We start from the raw sequence: 25,536 nt of genomic DNA on the forward strand, positions 1-25,536 counted from the left end.
CTTCATGTTCACCATTGTTCTTCCTTGCATAATTTCTGACACATGTAGAGTGGACATTCAATAAACATTGAAAGAATGCGTGTTGTCTCACCTATTCACCCAGCATATGTTGAATGAGGTAAGACAGTGGCCTAAAGAATGAAAATCGCAGGTTCAGGGAATGATGGGGAGTGGCATAGTGTTCTTCAAACACAGAATTTGTTACAGAGGTGAGAAATGTGATGGGAGATAAATTTGAAAAGTTGGTCAGGACCATGAATTTCAGGCTGGATTTTTGTGTAATGCCTTATGCTTCAAACTGAATGCAGATGTTTGTATTTAAAGTATGCTGCACATGATAAGCTTGGAAGACTTGAAGATGTAAAGAATGTGAATTCAGTGGGAGCAGAAAGGATGAGACAAATTGCAGAAGACTTTTGAGTTGTTAGGATTTCACCGTTTGAAGCTTAAAGAAGGAAAATCATTTAGGACTGAGCATTTGAGCCAAGAAGATGGTGCCATTAACAGAAATAAAGTTTTTTGTGTATCTGGGGAGGGTTGCATATATTGAGTAACCTGTGAAGTCACATGTGGGTATTCAGCAGGGGGTTAAAAATGTAAAATTTGGGGGTGCCTGGGTGGCTCAGTCGGTTGGGCGACCGACTTTGGCTCGGGTCATGATCTCATGGTTTGTGAGTTTGAGCCCTGCATCGGGCTCTGTGCTGACAGCTCAGAGCCTGGAGCCTGTTTCAGATTCTGTGTCTCTGTCTCTCTCTGACCCTCCCCCCTTCATGCTCTCTCTCTGTCTCAAAAATAAACATTAAAAAAAAAAATGTAAAATTTGAGTTTATGGTAGAGACCAGCTATCCTTTTAGGTAGATATGAGAGCTAAAGCCCTTAGATTGTGAAACTGCTAGGTTAGAAGACAGAACTTCAAGAACTTTGCATTTTGATGAGAAGGAAAGTTGCCTTATCACAGAAATCTAAAAGCATTAGGAGTAGGCTATCAACAATGGTAATGCAGATAAGAGGAAGACTGAGGGAGGTCATTGGAGTTTTCAGAGTTGTGACTTTATGGAGAATTATATTTAAGGGAGAGCCCAGATTATAATATTTGAGAGTGGAGGAGAGATGAGGAACACTAATGCACAGTTAGTAATTTAGGGAACAATACAATTAATAAAAAGTACTTTGAGAATCCAGAGGAAAGACCGTTATAGTCTTTCGAATCAGGAAAGGTTTTCAGGGGGACAATACCCGGGCCCAAATAAATGCATGGGGTTTCAATCATTAAAGATAGGGAGGGATGGAGTGAGTATTGGAGTAGGAATCTTGTTTAGTAGACTTCTAGAATCGTAGTGTTGGAGCAACCTAAATGTTGTTAGACATAGACTGTTTTACTAGATTTCTGCTAAATTGTACAGACTTGTGTCTCTGAGATAAATACCTACATTGACTGGCTATTTATGAAGTAGCTCTATTCTGGTTATTCTTGGATTATTTGAACCTAAATCTACCTTCCTGTAATGTCCATTTACTCTTTATCCAGTACTTGTACAAAGTAGAAGAGAATTGGGGCGCCTGGGTGGCGCAGTCGGTTAAGCGTCCGACTTCAGCCAGGTCACGATCTCGCGGTCCGTGAGTTCGAGCCCCGCATCGGGCTCTGGGCTGATGGCTCAGAGCCTGGAGCCTGCTTCCGATTCTGTGTCTCCCTCTCTCTCTGCCCCTCCCCCGTTCATGCTCTGTCTCTCTCTGTCCCAAAAATAAATAAACGTTGAAAAAAAAAAAAGTAGAAGAGAATTGTCAGCTCATTTTAGACATTATATTGTAGCCTGAGATTGGGTGCTTTAGGGGCAGCTCCATTATACCAGTTAGTGATTTACCCAACCTTTAACCAAAAAGTGAGCAAACAAATCTTAAGTACTTAACTAGAAGCTGAAGTTTTAATCAAGGAAGGAACCAAAAGTTCCTTTTGTTGATACTAAAGGTATCAAAATAGCCAAAGGAACCAGTTCCTTTGATTTTTTTTTTTTTTAACTTACTTTGAAATTGAAGTATATTGTAAGATGAAGCCCAGTGTGACTTTCTTTTCTCTTATTTGTGTATATGTGTTAATTTTCTTCCCTCCACTCCTCTCTCACTGGTATTAAGAGATTCAGAAAAGATAGTGCCAGTTGATACAGAGCAATTTCCCATGAGAGCTGGAGTAGCTATGCTTCAGGAATTAGTCTAGGCAAATGGAGAAGAAACATTTTAAGAAACAAGAATGAATAAAAGGATGTTGATGAAGATACATGGGGATTAAGTGGGGTAAAGTTGGAAAGTAGAATGATCTCTGAAGTAGTTGAGGCTCTGTAAATTATATCTCGGAGGCCACATATAATCATGTTGGTATTTGGATGAATAGATAGGACTGATTATTTTTAATTGACATGGAAAAGTGAATTTATATGTGCATCCCAGTGTGACACAAATCTCCACATTTTCAAATGTTCATAGGAAAAAGTGGGGTTTAATACATAGAATTTTACTTTATCCAAAAAGATGTTAGATGATAATTGTTCTTAATCTTTGAAGGTGCTAGAGGCTAACAACCACATGAAGAAAATTCCCTTTTACAGAAGAATCCTTTAATATCTCGGCTATCTTTGTTGAACTGTATCGTCTTGTAGGTTTGACCAGAGATCACATCTCAATTTATAAATTAGAAAATTGAGATCCCAAAAGCTAACTCTTTCATGGTCTTAGATAGTTAAAATCTTTCTTAGTCCCATGTTCAGAGGTTTCTTTTTGATCATTAAAAAAAAAAAAAAAATGGAAGGACCCAAATCCCAGAAATTGCTTACCTATGAGTTGAATACTTTGCTGTGAATAATAAGAATTGCACAGTTGTTCTTGTAATCACATTTATTCTGAATGTGTAATTTGGTTCTTTTGTTTTTCCTCTTGACTAGATTGTGATATACATGGGCTGTGCATGAATTATAAATGCAAACTTAAGGGGTGCCTGGGTGGCTCAGTGGGTTAAATTTCTGACTCTTGATTATCAGCACAGGTCATGATCTCAGTTTGTGAGATTAACTTTACCACATCCCAAGGAGCCTGCTTGGGACTCTCTTCCCTCTTCCCTCTCCCTCCTCCCCGCCCTGCTCACGCATGCACTTGCTCTCTCTTTCTCTCTCTCTGTCTCTCAAAATAAATAAACATTAAAAAAGTATATATAATTTTCACATTAATTTTACTAGATAAGTACTTCACACTTATTCAAAATAAAAATACTGTGTAGCTTTAGCTTTGTTACTTTAAATATATAGCAAATGAGAGTTCTTTTATGCATTAGGGTTTGTTAATCCTTATTGGAAGTTTTAGGTTTTGGAGGAAACTAATGGCACCTGAAATGACAGTATCTGATTCTGCTTTGTGAATTTTTTCTTTTCTCTCTCTCTCTCTCTCTCTCTCTTTTTTTTTTTTTTTTTTTAAATGAGTTGGTTTATTTGTAAGTGGTACAGAATTCAAGGGAGACCAAAAGACTGAAGAACAGACTGGCAGGATTCTAGGTTGGGTTTGCTCTGACCTCAGAGTAAGGTAGAAATAGCTGAGTAACAAGAAATAAAGAGATGAGCCCCCACTGTATGTTGTTTCTTTTTTTCTTTTTTTTCCAAAGTTTATTCTTGAATGTACGGAAGGCTCCAACACAACACTTCTTTCTACCTATTGGTGGCAACAGATTTTATGGCAGAGAATGCAGATGTTTTAAACAGCAGTAAGGATCACCATCTCCTGATGGAGACAGAAGAAACTGCTTACTTTTTGCTAGATTTCTCCATTCCTCCTGTGGCCATCCCCCATGGCCTTCACTTCCCCCACAGCCTTCACTTTACCTCTTCTAGCTGCTTCAGGGGCTGCTTCTTGCCACTGCCCTATCCCTAGACTCTGCCACTGGAAGCAGTGAATTAACTTTTTTTCTTTTTTTGGATTCACTATTTTTGAAAGCAAGTAAGATGCTATTTAAAAATTTAAACAGATTTGTTGTTTACTATTTCAAGACAGTTGTAAAAGGAGAGAGCATTATGTGAAAACTGAATTGGGAGTCACTGGGATTATATAGAGCTACATTTTTAAAAACTTTTTTTAATGTTTATTTTTTAATTTTTTCATTTTTGAGAGAGAGAGACACAGCACAAGTGGGGAGTGGGGTGGGCAGAGAGAGAGGGAGACACAGAATCTGAAGCAGGCTCCAGGCTCTGAGCTGTCAGCACAGAACTTGACGCAGGGCTCGAACCTGCAAACTGCTAGATCATGACCTGAGCCAAAGTCAGACACTTAACCGACCGAGCCACACAGGAGCTACAGAGCTACAGTCTTCCTATAGGCTCTGCTATGGTTGATAACCTGATTTTTATTTAAAAACATTATCACAGTTGTAATGATTATGGCAGCTTATTTTTGGCTGTAAAATTTTTTGTTTAAAGGAAACCTACATTGAGATTTATTTGTTAAGCAGGAATTTAAACTCATCCCAGTTGCCCTGTAGGTACACATAGATACTGTGAATTTTTTCCAGTACTTTTAAGTGTAGTAGGAAAGGATGTTTAATTATAAATATATATTTAAACAAGTAATATTTAACTTTTTACTTTTTTTTCTCTTTTCTGATTCTTAATGTTATAATTTTGACTGTTCTGGGGGCTATAATCATGTAAGTAATTTTTTTTTTTTTAAGTTTCATGTATTTTGAGAGAGAGAAAGGGAGCGGAAGGGAGGGAAGGGCAGAGAGAGAGAGAGGGAGCGAGAGAATCTCAAGCAGTCTCCACACTCATCGCAGAGCCCTACTGGGAGTTCAATCTCAAGACTGCAATATCATGACCTGAACTGGTTCAAGAGTCAAATGCTCAACTGACTGAGCCACCCAGGCACCTTGTAAGGCATTTACTTTAAGTGATTGTATTTCTGGGCACCTGGGTGTTTCAGTCAGTTAAGTGTTCAACCTTGGCTCAACCCAGGTCACCATCTAATGGTTTGTGAGTTTGAGTCCTACCTTGGGCTCTGTGCTCTCAGCGCAGAGCCTGCTTCAGATCCTCTGTCTCCCTTTCTCTCTCCCTCTCTCTCTTTCTCTCTGTCAGAAATAAACATGAAAAAAGTAAATGATTGTGTTTCTATTTTTATTTTCTATTTGTTTTCTTTTTAATTTTTTAAGCCCCCTCCCTGTCAGCACAAACCCTCCCTCCCTTGCCTTGATTGTGTTTGTTTTTCTTGATCTGGCCTTTGAGATTTGAGCTTAACAGTACTTTATCATAGTGCCTAACCATTCTGTTCCCTATGTCCTTGTTTATATTCCACGACAGATTATAAACTTTACATTATTATGTTAATTTCAGGTGTATGATATACTGATTCAGTGCTTCTATACATCACCCTGTACCTGTCCCCCCACCCCTTTCCCATCTGGTAATCATCAGTTCTCTATAATTAAGAGTCTGTTTGTTTGTTTTCTTTCCCCTTCCTCCCCGCCCCTCATTTATTTATTTACTTATTAAAGTAGGCTCCATGTCTGATGTGCGGCTCAAACTCATAACCCTGAGATCAAGAGTCTCCAGCTCTACCAACCGGCACTCCCAAGAGTCTGTTTCTTGATTTGTCTCTCGTATTTTTTTCCCTTTGCTTCTTTGTTTTGTTTCATAAATTTCACCAGATTGTAAACTTTTTTTTTCATTTTTAAAATTTTTATTTATTTTTTTTAATTTACATCCAAATTAGCATATAGTGCAACAGTGATTTCAGGAGTAGATTCCTTAGTGCCCCTTACCCATTTAGCCCATCCCCCCTCCAGCAACCCTCTGTTCGTTCTCCATATTTAAGAGTCTCGTATGTTTTGTCCCCTTCCCTGTTCTTATATTATTTTTGCTTCCCTTCCCTTATGTTAATCTGTTCTGTGTCTTAAAGTCCTCATATGAGAGAAGTCATATGATATTTGTCTTTCTCTGACTTATTTGGCTTAGCATAATACCCTCTAGTTCTATCCACATAGTTCCAAATGGCAAGATTTCATTCTTTTTGATTGCCACGTAATTCTCCATTGTATATATATACACCACATCTTTATCCATTCATCCATCGGTGGACATTTGGGCTCTTTCCATACTTAGGCTATTGTTGATAGTGCTGCTGTAAACATTGGGGTGCATGTGCCCCTTCAAAACAGCACACCTGTATCCCATGGATAAATTCCTAGTAGTGCAGTTGCTGGGTCGTGGGGTAGTTCTATTTTTTAATTTTTGGAGGAACCTCCATACTGTCTTCCAGAGTGGCTGCACCAGTTTGCATTCCCACCAGCAATGCAAAAGAGACCCTCTTTCTCCAAATCCTCACCAACATCTGTTGTTGCCTGAGTTGTTAATGTTAGCTGTTCTGAGGGGTGTGAGGTGGTATCTCATTGTGGTTTTGGCTTGTATTTCCCTGGTGATGAGTGATGTTGAGCATTTTTCTCTGTTTCGGTTGGCCATCTGGATGTCTTTCTCGGAGAAGTGTCTATTCATGTCTTTTTCCCGTTTCTTCACTGGATTATTTGGTTTTTGGATAGATTATAAACTTCTTTAGCCCTATCTTAATCTTGTTCATCAGGTATCCCCTTTATTAATAGCACCTGGCAATGTAGTAAATGCTTACTTAGTTAATGGAAAGAAATAACTGGACATAGGCCAAATGTAAAACATATTATTGTCTGCTGATTTTTGAAAAAAAAATTTAAATATATTTATTTATTTTTGGGAGAGCATTAGTGGGATAGGGGTGGGGGAGGGGCAGGACAGAGGATCCAAAGTGGGCTCTGCACTGACAGGCTGACAGTAGGAGGCCCGATCTGGGGTTCAAACTCCCGAATTGTGAGATCATGACCTGAGCCAAAGTTGGACAGCCCAACCGACTGAGCCACCCAGGTGCCCCAGGTTATTGCTTATTTTTTATGGCAATCATTATCATTTTGAAGGCAGTGAAATAATTCCAAGGAGAGAGAATACAAAGAAGATACAAGTCTATAGTTTCCCATGATAAGTGTAATCTCCTGGTCCTAACTGATGCCTTTGTCTGATTTTTAAAAATAAACCATTGGAATCCAAGGACATAGATTATAGTCCCCAAAAGGAGAAAGGTACTGTGGTGGACAGAAAGACTTGGTTATGGTGTTCATTGTGTGAGGCAGCATAGTACTTTCTTGGGAATAAGAGAAAGAACTGTGTGACACTCCCCACCCCCACCCTCCCTGGAGGAATAGAGATGAAGGAACTGTGAATGTTGGAATTTACCAGTAGTTGTTGGGAAGTTATGATTTTGTTGTTATAAATTGCTTTTAAACAAATGCATTAATTTTCTTTATTCCTATTTGTATGGCTAAGAAAATTTCCTTCCTGAAAGTTTATGAACATGACTTTTTAATAGTTAATCATTTTTGTGTTTGCTCCCTTAGCATTTGACATTGTGCAGCAAAGAAATGGTTATGGAGAAGCCCAGTCCGCTGCTTGTAGGGCGGGAGTTTGTGAGGCAATATTATACTTTGCTGAATAAAGCTCCAGAATATTTACACAGGTAAATTCTGAATGGATTATTTGGTATTTTTATTTAGATTATTTTCTTGAGTAGAACTACATATATTTCATCTTTCCTGTCTCATGTTCTGATTGTTTCTTTGCAAACCATATCCAATATTTCAACTGCCTGATGGCTAAAACCGATTTTTTTAAAAATGAAATCTGCAGTAAGAAAAATGCTTCACATCATACACACATACACAATTATATTCTTGAGTATTTTGTATAAAATACAACATTTATATAATTTGTATAAAATGTACATGTGTATAATGTGGAGTGTTTTTCTTGGGCTTGACCAACTGATGGATTCTAATCTGCAGTTTGAAATTATGGATGTAAGTTGTCTTTTTAAGTTTCTTATAGCAGTGTTAGAAAATGAATCATTTAAGTGGTGAAAATTTCTTCTGATCTGCAAAATACTGTTCTTGGTAAAACAACAACAGTAGCCTTGTTTACTATTTTGGCAAGAGTTGGACATCTGTAAGCTTATTTTTTCTAGAATTTTTCTAGAATTTGAAATGAAATTGATTTATATTGTAAGTAGTATTTATAATTTTTGTTCTTCCTGTGTATTTTAGCAGGTGGATTAGGCTTTGCAAGTATTTGTTGTACCAGCCACATGAGTTAAAGGATAAATCATTGCCACTTCATGTGGGAAAAGCTATTAAAAGGACTTGGATTCTTTTAGCTAGGTCCTCTTCTAAGGACATTCTAAAGTTAGATTTTGAAATATGCCTTGCATTATTCAAGACCTGTTTCTATAACTAATGTCCTTCCTCAAAAAAAAAAATCCAAAAATAAATACCTGTACATTTTTCTAATTATAGAAATAAAACACATTTTTGTTGACAGTGTGTATAAAGGAGTTTAGAGTGGGGAGGGGAGAATGGATTTAATAGGGCATTTCCTTGTCTGAAATTTAGTGTTTATATAACATAGATATTAAACAGGGAACTTTTTTTGTAGCGACATTAAGGCTCTCTATCATTTCAAATAAAAGTGTTTATAATTTTTTACTTTTTAACAGACTTTGGTGAGTATCCTTACACGTGCATCTTTGTGCACCTTTCTAGTTACTAAGATAAGTTCCTACACATAGAATTGTTAAATCAAAGGTATGATCATTTCTAAGACATTTCTTACATACACTCTACAGCCAAATTGTGCTCCAGAAAAATGATAGAAGTTCACGTGTTTGCAAGAAAGTTTGCCAGAAGTTACATGTTTGCAAGAAAATAGTGTAAACTTAAAAATACAGATAGTAGATAAAAGCATAGACTATAGAGCGGGACTGGGACTGTCTGGGTTCATTTCATGTCTTAGCTACTACCCCACTTGTGTAGTCTTCGGAGAGTTAATTTAACCTCTTGTGAACCTCAGTTTGCTCATTTACAAAAGAGCGCTTATTTCATGAGGTTGTGAGGGCAATCAGAGAACTTTGTTTGGCATAGAGGAAGTCTTACATGTTTCATTAACAATAGGAGCTGAGTTCTCTTTATGAAAGAATTAACATTGTGTGTTTGATAATCTTAATTTACAAGGAGATTCTAATTGCTTTAGGTAATGCCGTAGAAACACTAGTTTATCGTACTTAAGAGCAGTATAAAATATTAATGATATAATAGATAATGAAATGTAAATTTTCTTATTTGGTCTCTGAATTGTTTGAATTATTATAAATCTAACTAAACTGTTTTAATCTAAGCCTTTGGAATTAGTAATCATTTGGAACTTTGAGTAGAATGTTAAACAGCATCTGATTCCCAAACAAATCTAGATAACTGAGTTACTGTATTTGAAGGGAAAACTGGGTCAGTTACTTACTACAGCATCAGTATTTAGAATGTATTTTGAATATCTCATTCTTTCATTTAAGAAGATTGGATAGGAATTAGATGAGAATAGCAAATGATTGCATGTATATTCAGAGTGCCAGGAACACTAAAAATTCTGTCATTAATCACTTAATCCTTACAACAGCCTTATGGAGTAGTTACTGTTGTTTTTGATGACCAAGGAAACTGAACTTAAGAACCGTAAGTAACTTCATCAAGATTATACAACTAATGAGGGATGGAGCCAGACATACAAGCTATGTCTCTTTTATACCAGAACTTTGCTGCCTCTTAGATTTGAATGCTAATCAATTATCACTGGCCTTACAGGTTTTATGGAAGGAATTCTTCCTATGTTCATGGTGGAGTAGATGCTAGTGGAAAGCCCCAGGAAGCTGTTTATGGCCAAAATGTAAGTATCAATTTCATACACATTTTAGGTTTTTTGTGCCCATGGATTTCTTCTTGAAAGTGATCATTAGTTGTAACTAGAATTTATGTTACAATAGTTTTTAAATGTGCTTTCAGTTCTTATAAATATCCATTTTGTTTGAAACAAGATAGTACACTGGGTTGGGTACCAAGGAGAAGATAGGTTATTATCTATCCTTGATGTATTTTTTTTTTTTTTAATTTTTTTTTTTCAACGTTTATTCATTTTTGGGACAGAGAGAGACAGAGCATGAACGGGGGAGGGGCAGAGAGAGAGGGAGACACAGAATCGGAAACAGGCTCCAGGCTCTGAGCCATCAGCCCAGAGCCCGACGCGGGGCTCGAACTCACGGACCGCGAGATCGTGACCTGGCTGAAGTCGGACGCCTAACCGACTGCGCCACCCAGGCGCCCCTATCCTTGATGTATTTTATACATGAAACAGTTGAGAACAATGTATTAAGTTTATAAAAATATGGGCTAAGCCTTCTATTACAGGGATGCACAGAACCAAATGTACCTTATGACCTTGTAGATGATGTGGGACTTTAGCTAGACTCTGAATTACATACAGAATTTGGCCTTACCAGACAACAGGAAATTGAAAGTAGAAGAAATGGCACCAGAAAACACACAGTAAAGTAAAACCAGTTTTGAAGTCAAGGAATAGTTAACATAGTTTGTGTGCATGACTAAAGACTTAATACAGAACAGTGGGAGACAGCTATATAAAATTTTTAATACTGCTTAATAGGCAGCCATAAGGATCTCTTCTAGAGAGCTGTGACATGTTGAAAATGGTGGTTTAGGAGCATCAGTCTGGCAGTAATGCGTGTCATGGTGGAATGGATTCAAATGAGGCAGAAGGATTAAGTACTTAATATTCTAGAGTTCTGAGGAAATCAGTGAATGTCTGCAGTATTAAGTATGAGGCAGAAAGATTAAGTAGTTAATATTCTAGAGTTGTGAGGAAATCAGTGAAAGTCTGTCGTATTAGGTAATGCAGTATCATAAGAGTTTGTATGTCTTTTCTCCTATTAAAGGATATACACCACAAAGTATTATCTCTGAACTTCAGTGAATGTCATACTAAAATTCGTCATGTGGATGCTCATGCAACTTTGAGCGATGGAGTAGTTGTCCAGGTCATGGGTTTGCTATCTAACAGTGGACAGCCAGAGCGGAAGTTTATGCAGACCTTTGTTCTGGCTCCTGAAGTGAGTTTTCATTTCACTTAATTTTCATTTGTATGATTTTGATTGTTATTAGTTGCTTGAAGTGTTCCGAGTTTCTTCTTACAGATTTAGATAAGCATGTAGCTAAATTGGAGAGCTTGGTATTGGACCCATTGATAAACATGGGCTATGTCAGGGTTAGGGGCACCAACCTTTCATGCAGCTGAAAATCGACACATAACTTTTGACTTTTCAAAAACTCTACTAATAGCCTGTCATTGACCAGAAGCCTTACTGATAGTATAAACAGTTGATTAACATATATTTTGTATGTTATATGTATTCTATACTGTAGTCGTATAATAAAGTACGCTAGAGAAAAGAAACTGGTATTACATGAGAGAAAATACATTTACAGTACATTACTGTGTTTATCAAAAAGTCATGTGTAAGTTGGAGTGCAGTTCAAACTTGTGTTGTTTAGGGTTAGCTATAATTTGAGCTTTGTGGGTGTGTATACACTTTGCTATTTATTTTTTTATTGTTTTCACTTTGCCTATTTAGAAGTAAAAGTCATGCTGACACAAATGTATAAATAGATTACTAAGATTATATACATAATACAAATAATACAGCATGTTCAATTTTGGAAAATCACATTGAGTCTATATTATATTTCTATAGTTTTTTTAAAATTATGTAGTGTTAAAATAGATAATGCATATGCCACGTAATTTTTATTTAATTTTTTTTTTAATGTTTATTCACTTTTTGAGAGACAGAGACAGAGTGTGAGCAGGGCAGGGGGCAGAGAGAGAGGGAGACACAGAATCGGAAGCAGGCTCCAGGCTCTGAGCTGTCAGCACACAGCCTGATGCGGGGCTCGAACTCACGAACTGTGAGATCGTGACCTGAGCTGAAGTCAGACGCTTAACTGACTGAGCCACCCAGGCGCCCCTGCAATTTGTTCTTTTTATGCAGTGCCAAATATATTGGTATTTAATGGAATATTTGAATTTTGTTTTCCTGTAGGGATCTGTTCCAAATAAGTTTTATGTTCACAATGATATGTTTCGTTATGAAGATGAAGTATTTGGTGATTCTGAACCAGAGCTCGATGAAGGTGAGGTTACTTTCAAGATAGAAAGATTCTATCAGTGCTCTTTAAGGACATGAAAAGTGCAGAACTTACAGAAGTTTGCCTCTATTGTAACTGAGTCAAAACCCCCCTTTCTCCTTTTTGTTAAAAAGAAATAGATGTTCATTATATAAAAATGAGACATAGAAAGTGAAAAAAATTTCAGTCTTATTCTCTACAAACAAGAGTTTGGTGCCTGTTACAGAATTTTGCTGGATCCTATCCTTAGCAATACTTTTTTTTATAAAAATGCAGTTACGATGGTTCAAAGGTTGCTTTTTTACACTTAGTGTGTCTTTGTTGGCTGTCAGTTTTTTGGCTATCCCGATTCTTTTTTTGATCCTTCATTTATATGTATCGGTTTGTTTCCTTTTCTTATTATTGTACTATTGATTAGCTGTGACAAAGGAAACAAACAGTTAAGGCTTAAATGTCATTTATTTCTACCTTTCATTTTCTTACTAATCTTTTAAAATTAATTTTATTTTTTTAATGTTTATTTATTTTGAGAGAGAGAGTGAGCATGGGGTGGGGGGGGGGGCAGAGAGAGAGGGAGAGAGAGAATCCCAAGTAGGCTTCACACTGTCATCGCAGAGCCCAATGCGGAGCTAGATCTCAGAAGCCGTGAGATCAGGACCTGAGCTGAAATCAAGAGTCAGACACTTAACTGATTGAGCCACCCAGGTGCCTGCCCCTAGATCTTTCTTTAAAATAGAATGTATACCAAATTTCATCTTGCTTGCTCTTCGGTTTTTAAGAGAACAGGGAATTCTGCAATTGAATGCCTTAGTAAGGAATAGGCCAATTTTTGAAACCGTTGTATCACTTCCTTAAACACTAAAAATATGTATATAAAATTGTTTGTTGAGCCTCTTAAAAAAGAGATGTGTATTATATATTGTCAGAATCAGAAGATGAGGTAGAAGAGGAACAAGAAGAAAGGCAACCATCCCCAGAACCTGTGCAAGAAAATGCTGATAGTGGTTACTATGAAGCTCATCCTGTGGCGTAAGAATAGTGTTTGCATGGCCAAATTTGGTCTAAGTTATGATGTAGTTGTAATGTGGTTTTTGTTCTAGACTTAACTGTTAGAAGTAAATTGTTGATAAAGCTACCTGTCAAGCCAGGATTTTAGTACCATATATATATATATATATATATATAGTATATAGTATATACATATGCAAGAAGTTTGGAAAAAGTTGTTTTATTTATATAGAAAATTGAACATGGTTTTGCCAAAGCAGTGATTACTTACTGATGATGTAGAATACTTGGGACAACACAGAGAGCATTTTATTTTTATAAATATGGGGTTTATTTATAGTTAGTATTGAAGTAAACATTTTTAGTAATTATTCCCATTTGAAAATAGCGGGATCAAAGAAATGCTGTGCAAGACTGTCATTCTCTTCTGCCTTCCCTTCCACCTTCTAGTTCTTACTGGATTTTTGCTTCAAAACAGTCTATTACTAGTTATGCACATTAGATTAGAGAAATACTACATCTTATTTTAAACTGATTGTTTCCTTCATACTGAAAAATGAATAAACTATTTGATTATAGTAATGGCATAGAGGAACCTTTGGAAGAGTCCTCTCATGAACCTGAACCTGAGCCAGAATCGGAAACAAAGACTGAAGAACTAAAGCCACAAGTGGAGGAGAAGAACTTAGAAGAATTAGAGGAGAAGTCTACTTCTCCTCCTCCTGCTGAACCTGTTTCTCTGCCACAGGAACCACCAAAGGTTAGATCAAAGAAGCTCTTTAGGCCTGTGACATCACACTTTTATATTTGGTGACATTAATGAAGCATGACCTTTGTTCTATTATGTTAAATTGTTTAATATAGTAAACCATGCTTTTTTTATGTATATGAAAGCTGTGGGGTTTTTTGTAATCCTGAGGAAATTTCTTTGTATTCCACCCCCCCTCAAAATATCCCTAAGAGCGAAACTTACAATTAATCCTTGTCTGTGTGCAGTGTTTAGTCTCTTACATGAGATTATTTGAGTCCATGTATATAACTGAGAGTTGCTCTTCATTCTGTAGAAATCCTCTATGCACGAATGCAACTGGAGTCATGCAATTTCCCAACTTAAACAAGTTGGCCTATTAAAAGAAGAGGTACCTGTTATTTCCGGTTTAAACGGGAGCAATTTCCTTACACCACCAATTAAATGATCTTGGAAAGATGAGTGACACCCGTAGTGTATCATTTAAGCCTACCTAAAACATCTTTTATCTTTCTGTAAAGTAGAAGGTTTAAAGTATATTTGGGTGTAGTGAGAGGAGGAGATTCCTTGTTCAATTTGTGAATGTCTGTTAAAGTTTCCAGTGAGTACTCTCTTCTTTCCTATCCTTCCCCTCAACACCATCACACCTTATCTTCCCCCAAAAGGGGAAGGAATTGGTTCTATTAGGTTCTTATTTTTCTAGTATGTGTAGTTAGTGGTTTTGTTTGCCATTGCTCATCTCCTTAGAGCATATAGGAACGTGCTTGTGGATTTATGTAGTAGTTCAGACAAAACAGATAACTTGCATAATGAGATTTTGAAAGCTGGCACATAGACTGGCATGTGTGTGTGTGCCTTTCTTTTGAGGAGTCCTCCAATATAGAACAATAGTTTAGAAATGAAAAGAAAGTATATATTTGGAAGTTTCCCTATAGGAATGTTGGTGGTTTTCCATGATTAGTAGTCTAGGTTTGTTGCATTTCCTGCAGGCTTTCTCCTGGGCTTCAGTGACCAGTAAAAACCTGCCTCCTAGTGGTACTGTTTCTTCCTCTGGAATTCCACCCCATGTTAAAGCACCAGTCTCACAGGTAACCGATCTGTGAACACATTGGATTGTATCCTTGTTACATTGCCAATTGCTTATCTCTTTTATACTTCTTTAAATGAGTCGATCAGAAATTATGGATTAAATATACAAAAATACTGTATTAAATGTCAGTGCACCCACTTTAAATAAATGCCAAATCTCCATTCATCATCTGCATAGGTAGTATTTGGGGTTTGGGTGTGAAATACACACTAAGTTGGTTTTACCAATATAGATAGATAGATAGATAGATAGATAGATAGATAGATAGATAGATAGAGTCATTTAAAAGGCTTCTTAAAATAACAAAAATGTTCCTTTTAAAGTTTTAAATCTTATTTAGTGAAAATGTTTTAGGGAAGAAATCTGGAAAGGCACAAAGTAGTATGGCATTATAAAAAAAATCACTGTTTTAAAAAAATAGAAAACTTTAAAAACTACGTTGCCTAAACTCTCAGTCTGTAAGTGGTTCACTCCATTTAATTGAAGCCTGTACCAACTTATGACTGTAGTGTTCACTTAACTGATCATTCCAGTATTCTGCTTTTCATCTGTTTGTCATCTTACCCATTTCAGAGCTTTCAGAACACTGAAAATAAGACACTGGCTACCTGGTGTGTTTTAGCTATAGTTTAAACTAAATTAGAATTTAGTTAATTCTGTAGTACAGATAATGGGTATTCTATTCTTTTTCCTACATTTTGCGTCAGACTTCATTCCACTAGAAAATTACATTTTAAATGGTTAGTGTACATTAACCTCTTATTTGCTGTAAACAGTGAAACTTTGAGGTTTGAAAAAAGTAGCTAGTAATCCTAAGACAGCCTTTATGGTGTTGGTACACAGTCAGCTACATAATAGAGCACATGGCTTCAAGGTACCTGTTTTTTTTTTTTCTTCCAGTTAACATATTCAGAAATGTTGGATAATGGCAGATTACAAACCAGAATTGTGTCTTACTGAAGAAAACTAATTTGTCAGGTGTTGGTTGTGCTTTTCAACCCATCTGAAGACCTGATGAGTGACTTCTGAATTTTCTTTTGAAGTTCTTGATTTCTTATCAGATTTGCATTTGAAATCCTTTGGATAGTTACTTCATCTTCTGAGTGTTGGCTACATTTATTTTAAACTTCCAGTTAAGAAATAAAATAGCTAATGCTTATTATGTCTTCAGTTTGTGCCAGGCATTGTGCAAAGCACTTTATATTCATTCTCATCTAATCCTCAGTCACCCTGTAAGGGTGCTTACTGTTACTATTCCTGTTTCACAGATGAGTAAATTGAGGCCTAGAGTACCTCAGCCTAAGGTCAGACAGCTGTATAAATAGCATAGGGCTGGACTTTGAATTTATGTAGTTGGACACCAGAGTCCCTTTGTGACTCATGTAAACCTATAGGTTTCTTTAGCCCATTGGAGGGGAATGTATCTCCATTTTCATCAAAGAAGAGTACTGTATTTAAGGCATGTCTGAATTACATTACATGAGATCCTAGCTTTTTGGCCAGGGGGAAAAAAATTTTTTTTTTTTAGTTGTAGGAGACTAGATGGTATTTTCCAACCTATCCCCTTATTAACACATTTTTAAACAGGTACAATTTAAACTTCTATTTAAAATAATTTTCTGCTCTTTTTAGGCTATATTTAGAATGGATTCATGATTTTTCCACTAGATTTAATAAATCCTTCAATTTTATTTTATTACTTTGGTGTAGTATCCATTTCCTTATCACTTTTAGCACAGTTTAATAAAAAGAATTAAATCTAATTTTAGGGTATTGGTAGGAATTAATTTAGAAGTAGGTAAGTTAATTTCATGGTAAAAAGGCTTTGTCTAGAAATTCACTAGTTTATCTAACTTTATCTAACTAGCTTATGTTCAGTTGAAGGACTTAGTAGTGGTTTTACCTGCTGTTGTCGATTTGATGGTTCCATTTTTATTTCATATTCTGTTTGACTTTCATTTGTGAGATTTGTCACTTGAGCACACATTCTGGTTATATGGAATTAATTTTAAGGCTCTAACGTATAGTATGTGGTATGTTAGCCATTTTATCTCATTCAGAGTAAATCGTTTTAATCATGAAATTGAGCCTGAATAATTACGAATTCACAGCTGGCTTAGTTGACATACGAATTGTTGAAAGGAATACTGGTCTACATATTTTTTCACACTGGCATCATCAAATATCTACTGACACGTTGCTGAGTCACTATGAATTATTGAAAAGATGTTGTAAATTATTTAAATTTGTTTTTAATTTTAAATCCTTAAAGGATAATGAAGAACTTGTCTATTTTGGTATGTGTAGTTATTTTTGTTTTTGGTAATTAATTTGGAAAAGAATGTAAATCAGGTCAGTGAGGGCACCTCTTAAGTTCTTTGATAGCATTTGCATTCAGTGAGTCAGGTTTGTCTGAGAATTTTAAATTGAAAGGTACATTTGCTATTTTTATTAATTTCCCAAGGATACTAGCTTCATCAAACTTTGTTCGAGTTTGTCTGTTCTTTAATTGTTGGCACTTTTAGGCCCCCTTTAGTGAAACTTTACATAACTGCCTTTTTCAGGCATCACATTTTGGGTCAAATTACCATATAGTGTTAAACTGCAAATACAGATCACAGTGGTTTCAGGGCTATAACATAGGTCCCCTTTTCAGACATAGAACATTCTCCTACATGCTGAAAAATTAAAAATGTAATTTAATTCTAAATGAACCAGTAGTTATTGAACATCTGTGCCTAACATCACTGTGCTTGGTTTTGGGTGATGTAGAAATGAATTAGGATACGGTCCTTATAGGAATAAATACATGTAAATAATTGAAAAAACTGAAGAGAGTTGAAATTATTTTTAAAATAGCAAAATCCTAGAACATGGGAAGCAACTTCATCTTTTTTTTTTTTTTTTTTTTTTTTTATAATTAATGTTATTATTTTTGAGAAAGGGAGTACAAGCCTGGGAAGGGCAGAGAGAGAGGGAGACAGATAATTCTCAAGCAGCACAGAGCCCAGCATGGGGTTTGAACTCACAAACCATGCTATGACCTGAGCCAAAATCAAGTCAGATGCTTAACCACCTAGGTGCCCTGGGGAGAGCAACTCATGTTGAGGGAAATGGGAAACCTTCATGGAAAAAAAGTTTGGGAAGAGATACACACATCTGTTAAAAACTACTGTTGTACCTTTTGATTACAGAGGGTGAAGTCATTTACAGTAAATCGTCACTTTTGAAAGAAGCGTAACTCTTTATAACTTTCTGTATTAGAATTTGACCTTGCAAGTTATAATAATAATCAGTTATATAAGTGATGAAAGAATTTGAGACACTGGCTGGACTGGGGTCCTCAGAGATGATCAGTCATAAAGACATGACTGAAATCACTAGTTTTCTGACTTGGAGGACATTTTCTTCATATCCTGCTGAGTGTTTTCAGCACTCTTTGAAGGTGCATATGTTTTATCTCTTCCTTGGACCATAAATATTTGGGCAGTGGATGGCCTGAAGAGTTTGGGAATACTGAAAATGCCACTGTATTAAGGAAAAGGTAATAGCAGATGTTCCTTTGTTTTAAAATAGTTATCTTAATTATATGTGTGTAATTTTTGGCAGTTGGCAGAAATTTTTGGAAGGCATCTTAAAAAGTTCTGTTACTCCCTGCCTGAGCCTCCCCTCCCACGGGTGCAGTTAAAGAAAATTGTTGGGGTCTTGCATTCCTTTCCTATATGGAAGAACAGTAGGGTGCTGAAGGACTCCTTGATTCTGAGGTGCTTTACACATGTTTCTGTCTTGTTTATTTAATTTTAACTTACAGGTAGTATTTTTAGTTGCTTAGAATAAGCTAAACTGTATAATTTGAACTGTCTAAATACTTTTAAGGTTTGTGGGTGGAGTTTAGAACATTGGCTAAGCACTGGTAACATTTGAGGGGCAGCAAACTAGATAATTAGAAAGTGTGTGTCATAATTTTGTCTAGAATAAAGTTGATTTTTTATTTTGCATATGCATTTACATGGAGTGGCTCATCTTGCATTTTTGTGATTTTTGTAGCAGTACCTTTAATGCTGTCTCAATGTGGATGTAAAGTTATTGAAAAAAAACGTGGTTGTAAAAGCAGCTTATTTTGAGTTCTGTATCCTTGAATGGGAAAACAAACCTACCCTACAGTCCTAGATTGGTACAGAATATCTTTGTAAAAACTTATTCCTCACATACATAGGACACTGTGTTAAAACTATTCTGAGCTTAAAATGACCATTATGTCTGCTGATGACTTGCTGGTAGTTGCTTTAGTTGTTTTATCCCCTGTGGAATGAGTTTATTTATAATGTATTTTTTTCCTTGTATTTTAGCCAAGAGTTGAAGCTAAACCGGAAGTTCAGTCTCAGCCACCTCGGGTGCGTGAACAACGACCTCGAGAACGACCCGGTTTCCCTCCTAGAGGACCAAGACCAGGTGAGTCAGCCCCTCTGTGGCCTTCAGCATTTAGCAGTTGGAAAGTTGGAAAAGACTGAACTTAAAGAACTATAATGTGTTTTATATGCATTTCCTTTTAATACCAAATTTCTCAAAAGATTTAACTTGCTAAAGGTACAGGCTGGGGTAGAACAACTGACTTTCAGGGGAGGAGTAGTTGACATGTGATGGAGACATGTATTTTGAAAGTGTAAAAATTTTGAGACAGATTTTATTTGGTTATTGTCACTGGTTCTAAGAATTCAAAACCGAGCTGCCAATAACCTACTCTCTTACTTAGCACTCTTATCTCTTCACAGATAAACAATAAGCACACCCCGATTCTTCTTATTTTGATTGTCTTAGGTATTAAGTAAGTTGCCATGATTTTTGACTTGTTTCCATTGTTAGCTAATATACGTAGCACCTCTATTTGAATTCTTTAAGTATGTTTAGATTGCTTTTGGGAGGAGGTGGGAGATCGTATCCGTCAATAGCCTATGTAATTTTTCCCACAAAAGTAAAATAAAGTGATCCGTTAATAAACCAGAAGTCATGGGAACTGGGGTTTGTCCTAGTTTTGCTATTGCTTGAGCTTATGATCTTGGGTGAGAGCCTTAAATTATGAGCTTCTCTTATGCCATTTAGTTACTACACAAATTTTTCTTGTGTGATGCCTTTCTTATATGCCTCATTGTGTTTTGTGTTATTGAGAGGATCAAATAAAAATTTTTTGTATAAATTTGAGCACGTTAAAATGTATATAACCTATTTAAATGAGATATTGTTAGTATTAAATTTACTGATTTGGCTATAATTTCATACAACCAAAGATTAATTTGTAAATTTCAAAATGCTAAACAAATACTTAGAACAAATACATCTCACTCTCTGAACTTTGGTTCTTGGATGATGGCAAGAATTTGGTTAAGGAGGAATACTTGTACTAATGTTGGACTTTCATATAATCAGACCAGTAGATCTAGAAGAAGGAATTTTAGCAATCTAGTCAATACCCTCACTTTATACTTAGTGTCATGTTGTTTTCTAACTAACCTACTAATAATAGGCACTTCCACCTCTGTTCAAGGAGCTCACTATCTTATTAAACTAAAACAGGAATATCTTTTATACATTCATTGCTTTGAACTGGTTGTTGTATATTATAAACTTTAATGTCTGTCCTATTCCTTTTCTCAGGCAGAGGAGATATTGAACAGAATGAATCTGACAACCGTAGAATAATTCGCTATCCAGACAGTCATCAACTTTTTGTTGGTAACTTGCCACATGATATTGATGAAAATGAACTGAAAGAGTTCTTCATGAGTGAGTAGTTTATTTGCTTTATTGTAAAATTGAGCAGGGGGAATAGAGCTTTTTTCATAATATAATTAGAACTTTAAAAAAAAAATTTGTTATCTCTCTATATACTGTGTGTATCTCTAGGTACCAATCACTTTAATTGATCAGAAGTGAGTAGAAGGTTATATTAGATGTTTCCCTGTGACTACTGAGTGTTGACTGGCCTAGTGATAGAGGTTAGAAGAAAGAGCTGATTCAGCTCTTAAATTTGGGGATAGGGTTCTTTTGGCAAATATAAGTCAGAAATAGAAAATGTCCTTGTCTTTGTGAAGCTATGCAGGTAACTTTCCTTTTGAAAGGACCAATTCAGAAGGGTAATGTAACAAGCGGTCAGACTAGTTGTTAGCATCTTTATGTGTATGAGTGAATGTACTTTAGTTGTCACTGGGTGTAGCAGCTTGCACCTTATTTGAAATGGTTCAAGTAGATTAAGGTTATTTCTCCTCAACACTTAAAGCTACAAAGTATTCTATTAAAATGTTTAATCCCCTTGGTGTAATATATATTTTCACAGGTTTTGGAAACGTTGTGGAACTTCGCATCAATACCAAGGGTGTTGGGGGAAAGCTTCCAAACTTTGGTTTTGTGGTTTTTGATGACTCTGAACCAGTTCAGAGAATCTTAATTGCAAAAGTAAGTGAAAGGACGTACATAGTTCAAAACTTTATTATTCCTATTGTATGTAACATTAACTTGGTGCATTTTAAAACCATAGAACATTTTTTCTTAATGGTAAAGCTAAAAGTAGTTTATTAGAAATGGTATTAATGTAAAGAATAAAAGGTTTGTTAGTGGCTTTAAAGTCTGAGATGTGGATCATTTAATTTATTTTTTGAAGTTTATTTTGAGAGAGAGTGCATATGCGTGTGAGCAGGGGAGGGGCAAAGAGTGAGGGAGACAGAGAATCCCAAGCAGGCTCAGCGCTATCAGCGCAGTGCTCGAACTCCTGGATAGTGAGATCATGACCTGATCCAGGATCAAAAGTCAGAGGCTTAACCGACTGGACCACCCAGGTGTCCCTAGGTTTTTTTACTTCTGTAAGTAAGGGAATACATTTGTATTGTTGTCTAACCTGCCCATGTAAATGATTTTCTCTCCTTTTAAAGCCAATTATGTTTCGAGGGGAAGTACGTTTAAATGTGGAAGAGAAAAAAACAAGAGCTGCAAGAGAGCGAGAAACCAGAGGTGGTGGCGATGATCGCAGGGATATTAGGCGCAACGATCGAGGTCCTGGCGGTCCACGTGGAATAGTGGGCGGTGGAATGATGCGTGACCGGGATGGAAGAGGACCTCCTCCAAGAGGTGGCATGGCACAGAAACTTGGCTCTGGAAGAGGAACTGGGCAAATGGAAGGCCGCTTCACAGGACAGCGTCGCTGAAGCTCCACTGTTGGCAAAGTCTTGGCAGTGGTACATTATTCATCGTGTTTGCATTCTTGTTAATTTTTTTTTTGGCTTTGGAATGTGACACAGCCTTTTTGATCATTTCTTTGATGTGAAAAGCATCTTTTGGTTATCAGTTAAATTGAGGTGGACATTATTTCCCCAATTTCACAACAGGATTCACATTGTTAATTTATAAATCTAGACTTGGAGAATTAAGGACTGAGAAATGACCGTATCTTAAACTATCTACAACAAAATGAACTTATAAGGACATGCCCAACTGAATTCAGGTCCTTTGAGTCAAAAAAAAAAAAAAAAAAAAAAACAACAATCCTCTGCTGCACATTTTGTTTAAGTGTTACTGTTTCTGCCTGTTAATGTTGGAAACACAAATAGTGCAATTTGTGCAATTGGAGAATCTTGCCTTTTTTCTTGGCTCCCCCCAAAAAATACAACCCAACAGAAACTTGTTATGCACTCATCAAAATGCACTAATGGGTACTCTGAACTCATTAACATTGACATCTGCAACAGGAGGCAACAGGGGAAAAAACCTTTCATCTCTTTTTCCAGTAGAGAATAGCTTGTGAAATGATGAGGGCATTTTATCTGCTTGCTGTGACCAGCGTGTGTACACATAAACCTTAACAAGACTACAAGTATATTCCAGAAGGAAATCATTTAGTTATGAACTAAATAACAGAAATCAGAACTTTAAATGCTATGGTCTTGAATATTAGACCAGATTTAGTAGCTCCATATCTAAGATTTTTCTACCTGCCCCTCTTCAGTACAGGGATGGCTGGCTGCTGAACACACTCCTCCTCCTCCCCTTTCTCCTTTCTTTAAGCTGTGTACAGTGAAAATTGTCTTTACTGTATTTTTGTTCTCTGGTAATGTAATAAGCATGATGGTGCCTTCTATTAATACATCATTCCAGTCTTGCTGGTAATTTTGTACAGTATAGTGTATGAATTGCTGTGCTGCAAAGCCAAACAGCTGCAAAATGTTGAAAAATCATTGAAGTGTATAAAAATTGCAGTATCTTTAAAATCAGTAAAATTGACTAGCATATTATTTACCTTGTTCTTCAGTTAACAACTTTGTGTTCTCTGTGGGAGGGAGTCTTGTGTGTGTTTGGGAGAGAGAGGGAAGGAGGAAGTCAGTCATTTGAGTAAGTCTCTTGTTGACTTTTCTCTTAGCATGAATGTGAACGTTGAAGCGTATCACTTGAGAGATGCTTGGAAAAGTCAATCAATTTGATGTACATTTTTTATGACATTTTAAAAGCAGTCAGATTCCGTAAACGGCAAGTAAACCTGAAGTGAGGATACTGCAATTTTCAGAGAAGAGAACAGCAGCTCCTAAGTGTTTGCATTTTCTATTTGGGGGGCAGGGAACTGTCATTCATTTTGCACAATTCTTGAACTGATGTCAGCACCCGAGTGGCTCTGAATTTAAGTCTGGGACGACATCTTTTATTTTTACATGAATCTCTAAACAATTCTGTGAGCAAAGTTTGTAGCTGCTGGATTATTGTCTGTCTTTATAGCAAGTTCCAGTAAACCGCAAGTTATGGCAAAGGATATCCAATTTTATGCTTGGAGCATTTGGTACATTACAGTTCCTGATGTTTCAGGCTAGGAGTGAGGTAAATTAAGTGTGACCACTTAAAGCTGCTTGTTAGCATGGAAGACTTCTCCATTCTTAGTAAAAACAAACAAAAAATGCACTTGACATAGTAGCAAACTGGTTCTGGATTATGGAACTGTTTGCTATTTAGTAAACTAGCAAATGATGCACATATTTTGTTTTTCATGTACTGGGCAATATAAGTGAAATCTCTCCATTTTTTCCCCCTTGAAAGAGGTCTTCCATGTTTGGGGAAAAGTCTTGCACTATTGCATATATTTGGGGGACACAGATTTCTCATAGTTTCCATTGGGGGGGTGCTTAAAGATTTTTTTCCTGTTTGAACACTTTTACACTTTCTGATGTATAGTACTTGAAGTTCTTACCAGAAAATTACTTTTGAGTTTTGAAGCCTTTATTCAAACTACTTTTAAGTAAGTGGTTTATTGTCAGTGTTTTGGGTTTTTTTTATAGCATATTTCCCCTCTATTCTTTTATTTCTTTTTCCTTCCCTTTTTAAATATGTATGTAATTTCCAATCTAGGATATTGCCCTGCCACCCATGAAAACTGTTTTCTGGCACCAAAAGCAATGACAAATGTTAAGTGTAATAGAAAATTAGAGTAAAGAGCCATTCAGCTTCAGTCTTTACATACCATGAAAAAAAAAAAAAAAAAACATTAAAACATCACATGGAGAAGTTTACATGGTGATTGTTCACCTGCAGTACTGTGGACTTTTAACATTTTGTCCCCTTTTCAGTGAACCAGAGTAAAAATATTCATTGACCATTACTGTTATTTGCTGGTTTTTGTTTTTGATTTATTTTTGTTGTTTTTGTTTTTGTTTTGTTTTTGTTTTTTTTTTTTGATGGTAATATTCTATCCTTATGACACTATTGCAACCAAATTGGCTTTACCATCTTGGCTTTAGTAGGTATAGAAGACAATGGATTACCATCTTTATTGCTGTAATGTGTTAAGCATTATATGCTAGTAGAATCTAGTTTAATTGTTTCAGGTGGAAAAGTATTCTTTGAGTTTCCATTTTGAATGTGTTTGGACTAAACAAACAATAAACTACTGATGTCTGCAGCATTTATCTATGTCCCTAATTTAATCTGTAGATTTGTGTTCCAAAGTATTTTCTCCCTATTGCATTTCAAACAGCCAAGGAATTGTTGTAAAACCAACTGCTGCTTGTTTGTGAAATTTGATGCGTAAAAAAGTAAAACATTTCAGTGTAAGACTTGAACATGGTTAGAGATCTGTCCCATTTCTCTTAGCTAACTGGTGTACAATTAAAGAATATTAAATTAGGGGCGCCTGGGTGGCTCAGTCGGTTAAGCAGCCGACTTCAGCTCAGGTCATGATCTCGCGGTCCGTGAGTTCGAGCCCCGCGTCGGGCTCTGTGCTGACAGCTCAGAGCCTGGAGCCTGTTTCAGATTCTGTGTCTCCCTCTCTCTCTGACCCTCCCCCATTCATGCTCTGTCTCTCTCTGTCTCAAAAATAAATAAACATTAAAAAAAATTTTTTTTAAAAATATTAAATTATTAATTTAAGTTAAATTCAGTGAAGGTGAGAATGATCTAAAGCAGACTACTTACTAAACATTTATATAAAGAAAAACCAAAACTTGAGTTTTCCAAAGGATTGCTACCTCCTATTTCAGAAGGAAAGGAAAAGAGGGATGGGAAGATTGAGGTTATCTGAAGTTAGGGACAGACCCAAGT

At 36.3% G+C, this 25,536-nt stretch overlaps 1 protein-coding gene across 6 annotated transcripts in view; it reads left to right on the forward strand.

The window, feature by feature from the left end:
• G3BP2 (G3BP stress granule assembly factor 2) overlaps positions 1-24,901 on the forward strand; it is a 79,525-nt gene extending 54,624 nt beyond the window's left edge. For 3 of the 6 annotated variants that reach the window (XM_045473727.1, XM_045473729.1, XM_045473728.1), the window contains exons 2-12: positions 7,442-7,560; positions 9,731-9,812; positions 10,876-11,049; positions 12,040-12,130; positions 13,051-13,153; positions 13,712-13,892; positions 14,870-14,968; positions 19,320-19,422; positions 20,623-20,751; positions 21,302-21,420; positions 21,894-24,901. In XM_045473727.1, coding sequence (XP_045329683.1) covers positions 7,466-7,560; positions 9,731-9,812; positions 10,876-11,049; positions 12,040-12,130; positions 13,051-13,153; positions 13,712-13,892; positions 14,870-14,968; positions 19,320-19,422; positions 20,623-20,751; positions 21,302-21,420; positions 21,894-22,166 — 1,449 coding nt within the window. In that variant the 5' untranslated portion in view covers positions 7,442-7,465 and the 3' untranslated portion in view covers positions 22,167-24,901. The remainder of the gene's footprint in view (positions 1-7,441; positions 7,561-9,730; positions 9,813-10,875; positions 11,050-12,039; positions 12,131-13,050; positions 13,154-13,711; positions 13,893-14,869; positions 14,969-19,319; positions 19,423-20,622; positions 20,752-21,301; positions 21,421-21,893) is intronic. The other 3 variants (XM_045473730.1, XM_045473731.1, XM_045473732.1) reach the window with 1 other exon arrangement.
• Positions 24,902-25,536: the final 635 nt, after the last annotated feature.

This window comes from Leopardus geoffroyi, chromosome B1 (assembly GCF_018350155.1).
Source record: "Leopardus geoffroyi isolate Oge1 chromosome B1, O.geoffroyi_Oge1_pat1.0, whole genome shotgun sequence".
NCBI classification, from domain to species: Eukaryota; Metazoa; Chordata; class Mammalia; order Carnivora; family Felidae; genus Leopardus; species Leopardus geoffroyi.